At 55.3% G+C, this 5,000-nt stretch overlaps 1 protein-coding gene across 1 annotated transcript in view; it reads right to left on the bottom strand.

Moving 5' to 3' along the window:
• LOC119572898 overlaps nt 1–5,000 on the bottom strand; it is a 99,097-nt gene that overhangs the window by 80,206 nt on the left and 13,891 nt on the right. The window contains exon 2 of the mRNA XM_037919847.1: nt 1,723–4,056. Within this exon, the coding sequence (XP_037775775.1) occupies nt 1,723–4,043 (2,321 nt within the window). The 5' untranslated portion in view covers nt 4,044–4,056. The remainder of the gene's footprint in view (nt 1–1,722; nt 4,057–5,000) is intronic.

Genomic DNA, 5,000 nt, shown 5'->3' on the forward strand with positions numbered 1-5,000 from the left:
CCCCTTAGCCCACCCACAGTTCCCCCTGGACCACCCTCTGGTTCACACGGGGGATTCTCGGTCTCCGAGCACTGTTACCAGATTCCCCCGCCGTCGGCCGCTAAGTGTTACCATACACCTGCGTCTGGCATCCCACTCACGTGTTACCAGATGCCATTGTTTGTTACGCGGATACAGACTGACCTTCGTGTAAGGAGAGCGCCGTACTGAGGGCGAGCGGAAGTGGAGGATTATTCAAAATGTCGGCGTTTTTTTTCGAGAAAGAAGATGAAAATCCGGGGTTTCTAAGGGGGGGGGAGTAATAAATCCCAGTCCGTGGTGAAGTGACCGGGATGTAACTCCGTTTTCTGGGAGTTCGACTAAGTTCGTAATCCGTTTTGCGTTGTTTGTCCCACACGCAAGCTTTCATCGGAATCGCTTTTCCAGATGATTGCTCGATTTCTTATTTCCAAAACCTTCTAGCTGTACTTGTAAAAATCTTTCGCTTTTTCATACGAATTCAGCATTACTTATTATGAATAAAGAAAGGTATTTAATCTTATCTTGCCTTTTCTTACTACGCGCACTTTCAGGTAGAAAGCCCCCATTTACGTGGGAAAGTCCTGTCACAACCGTCAAACAGGCCTCACTATTACCTCACTATCACGTCACTATCTTTCCCTTACGCCATGTTTGTTGTTCTCTTTCTCTGACGACCCTCACGCTTCGCCTTTGTCTACTCGCTCTGTCTTGTGCTTTCGCCCCCCCGCCGAGAACAACGATGCGGAAGTGTAGGGTTGGTCAGGCTGCTGGGGGCGGGGTGGGGGATAGGGGATAGGGGGGTGACGGTGAATGTGTGTGTGTGTGTGTGTGTGTGTGTGTGTGTGTGTGTGTGTGTGTGTGTGTGTGTGTGTGTGTGTGTGTGTGTGTGTGTGTGTGTGTGTGTGCGCGCGAGTGTGCATGTGTGTGTGTGTGCGCGCGAGTGTGCATGTGTGCGCGTATGCATCCGTGTATGCACACATACCTTACAGTTATCAGGACAAGAGCAACACTTCATAACAGCATCACAAGTGTTTGACATGAGAGTGCCCTGTCATATCATTCCCAGGTCAGCCCCATACCCGCCATCCCCGCCTTCCATGCAGTGAGGGGCCACCAGATACCCTCACTACAGTTACTGGTTCTCTGGAGGGACTCATAACGCACCCCGAGAAGGAGGAGGCCCAACCGCCCATAATGACACACTCTCCTATCATGCTCAAGGTGAAAATCGTAAATCACACACTGCTGGCCGGTTTATATAAAAAAAAGTGTGTAATTTCGAAGTTTGTGCACATCGCCTTTCTATCGGTGGATGAATCGCCCTTCGTGTGGCGGCGTACAGGTTAGCATTGTTCTTAGAAGTAAGATTAGAGATATGATAGGATTCAGGCCTTGATATAAGAACTAATAACTATCTGAAGGTGCTGGAGAGATAGACCAAGACGCAGGGTCAGCGCCTCCGCCTGCGGCGCGACGGCCCACCGCGATTCTCCTCGTGTGCGATGTCAGTCAAAATTCTCCACGCTTCGGCAGTTGTCAATTTCACAATTCTAAATTCCGGGTGTTGGCTGACCTGGTCTGTCTCTCTTTGGCCCCCGCCCCTCTCTCTTTTCTTCTTCCCCCTCTCCACTTCCCTTTCCCTTCCTTCATTCCCCCTCCCTCGTACACACAAAGATACAGAGACCTAATCAAGTGACTAACCTTGAGTTCTGAAGAACCTCCAGGGTTTCCTTGGCGCACGTCAGCTGCGTCTCTTGCTCCTGGATGGTGTTTTTCGCCTGCGCCAGCTCCTCCAGCGCCCCGGTGAGCCTCTCCTTGGCCTCCTCCAGGAGACTCCTGGTTTCCGCGACCTCCATCACGAGGGCGTGGCTGTCGTACTGCACCTTTTCGAGGGCGGTGTACGAGGCCTGCAGGCTGAGTTCGGCCCCCTTCAGGTCCGCCTCCCGTTGCTGTAGCTGACTGACCGTCCGCTGAAGGTCGGCCTGCGTCGCCTCCTGCTCCTCCCGCGCTGACTGCAAGGCTTCATACGTGGCCTGAAGTTCAGCCTCTAAAGAAAGGTCACCGGACACAAAGGCAGTGTTGTGGGGTTCCTTTGGAGAACCGGGAGGCTCAGGAGGGCGCGAAGCAGTCTCCTGCGCTTCCTTCTTGCACTTGGGATCATCGGCCTGCAGCGCCGCTTGTGGCGCCTCCTTCGGTGCTTCCTGTGGCTGGGGAGCGACTTCCGCGACAGGGATCGAAGAAGTATCACTCCTTGGGCGACTCAGCTCCGTCAGCTGCCTCACCAGGTCGTCGATCGTGTCCTCCTCGTCGGTGAGACACAGGTCGTGCTCCGACCCGCGTCGGGAGGGGGCGGAACTTCTCGCCATTTGCACTTGCAGCGACAAGTTTTCAGCGTCGGAATTCTGGAGAGCGACGCGCATGTCCTCGATAACCTCACGAAGGCACTGAAGCTCCTGCTGTTGTAAAAGCACCTGTCGCTTCAGGAGGCAGGTCTCAGAATACGACGGCTGAGGAGAGATGTTGGAGTTCCGATCGACGTGTGCGGGCTGCCGCGTGGTGCAACAGGCGGACGCCGCCGTCGGACACTCTGCCGGGGGCCTCTTGACGTCGCCCTCCAGCTCCGAGTTTATTTCAGCGATGGACTTCGAAATCTTCTCGAGGATATCATACCGCCGCTGAATGTGCACCACCGACGTTACGAGGCGCGGGTTGCAAGGGCGCCGAGACGCGAGCGGCGAGAGGGTCTCCGTCTGCGCCCCCTTCACGAAGCTCTCGCACAGCCGGTCGTGGAATTCGCTGAAGTTGAGATGAATGGGACACACTTTACCGCCTGGCACCTCGTTGCTCAGCAAGGAACTGTCGAGGCTGCCATTCAGGGTCAGCTTCGACCCGAGGCACTGACACCTTTGCTGCCCCTGCCTCGGCAACGCTTCGTTCTCCGCCAGGCCCAGGACCTGGCACAGGGCATGGAAGTCCTCGATACCCACCCTGCCCGACCCTGAGCGATCCAAGAACCTGAACACTTCTTCTATGTACTGGTCGATACCTAGAGCTAACACGATCACTTCGTTCCTGGGAGATTCCGGCACCTCCAGGTTATAACTTAAGGCTGACTTTAGCCACGAACCTCTAGCAGAATCAGAGGTCTTCTCTTTGTCATAGTATCTCTTAAGGGTCGACGTGTCGAACCTCAACTGTTTCTCGCTTTTCACTTCAACGTGCTCGTCCTCACGCATGTCACTGCCATCTCCCTGCACCCTCACTTCCCCCTCCAGTTCCGTCTCCCCCTCCACGCCCCCCCTCTCGCCCGCGTCACTCGCACACACAAGGCCCTTAGACCCGAGGGCCGCAGCCACCCCGCAAAAGGCCTGGTTGCTCGCACTCACGCCGTGGGCCAACCCGCCATCCGCGGCCCTGGCACTGCTCTCGCCCGGCACCTGGCCAGCGACACCGGCGCAGTGGACGGGGAGGTTGACGTACCTGCCCGGGCGACCACCGCTCTTGTCCCTCGAGTCCTGCAGTCTGGCGGCAGCGCCATCGTCAACCAGCAACCTCAGGCGGTCCAGGGTTTTTTCGTTTTCTTTTTCCCCCGCGTACTTACTATCGTAAAAGTCACTCCTGAAACTCGTATATGTTCCCCGCCGGATATCGCGCAAGTCCTCGGAGGTGTGCCAGTAATCCTCCGACGAATGGAGGCTCAGTCGCTCTGCCTGGAGGAGGGAGCAAGGGCCACCGCCTTCCGTGGCGCCGCCTGCGACTTCCTTGGCCCTCGCCGCGTCTTTCGCCTTGGGCTGCTCCTTGTGCCGTGACCGCGCCCAACCCAGGAAGGGTGACCGCGGGGCCCGCTCGCTCTTGCCGGGGCGGACCTCATCGTGGTCATCTGTTCTATTGTTCTCGCATCTGGAGCGCGAACGGGATCTGGATTTCTCGGAGCGAGAGCGGGACCGGAAGGCCGCCTTCACGCCCGCGACCAACCCGCGAGGACCACCCATGCCCGCGCCTGCCGACCGCCCGCTGTCCATAACTGCGCGATCCCTGTGAAAGAAAACAACATACTGATGATCAATAATACCACACAGCAGTTCCTAAATGCAAGGGACACCCCTTGCAACACAGAAAAAAATCAAGCCACTTGCACCATCCTTCATAAAAAAAACTACAAAAATATAACATATCTTATTTTTAGCGAAATTTCCGGTATATTCCTTCGAATTGTCATTCCCAACTGCGTCCCATAACTCAACTCTTGCCCCCCGAGGATTTGTCTTCGTCTCAAACACTAAGGATATATTGTTGGAATACTACACTGATGGCTTCTCGGAGGAGGAGTCAGTGCCCTCATCCGGTAGGGGTGATGCCGGGTCAAGTCAGGTCACTTGTTCGCCTGTGCCCTGAGGCGGGGGCGCGGGGGGTTGAGAATGGCCCTTAGTTGCCTCCGTGTCTGATGGGTTAATTACGAGCTGAGGACAGTCTCACGCTGGAGCTGTGGTTGTGGTGAGGGTGGAGTGAAGTGTTCAATCATCCTCTCTCTCTCTCTCTTCCCTCTTCTTCTTCTTCTTCTTCTTCTTCTTCTTCTTCTTCTTCTTCTTCTTCTTCTTCTTCCTTCTTCTTCTTCTTCTTCATCTTCCTTTTCCTCGTCCTCGTCCTCGTCCTCTTCCTCTTCCTCCTTCTTCCTCCCTCTTCCTCCCCCTCCCTCCCCTCTCTCTCTCTTTCTCCCTCCTCCTCCCTCCCCCCCTCTCTCTCTCTCTCCCCCTAAAGGTGGAGTTAAGTGTTCAGTCATCATCCCCTCTCTATCCCTCCCCCTCTTCCTCTTCCTCCCCCTCCCTCCCTCCTTCCCTCCCTCCTTCTCTTTCTCTTTCTCTTTCTCTTTCTCTCTCTCTCTCTCTCTCTCTTACACCCTTTAACATGCGTGCATAATAGTGGACCGTAAGACAAATTATATTCAGATATCATATCATCCATTGCAAATTGCCCCAACG

Source organism: Penaeus monodon, chromosome 5, assembly GCF_015228065.2.
Source record: "Penaeus monodon isolate SGIC_2016 chromosome 5, NSTDA_Pmon_1, whole genome shotgun sequence".
Lineage (NCBI taxonomy): Eukaryota > Metazoa > Arthropoda > Malacostraca > Decapoda > Penaeidae > Penaeus > Penaeus monodon.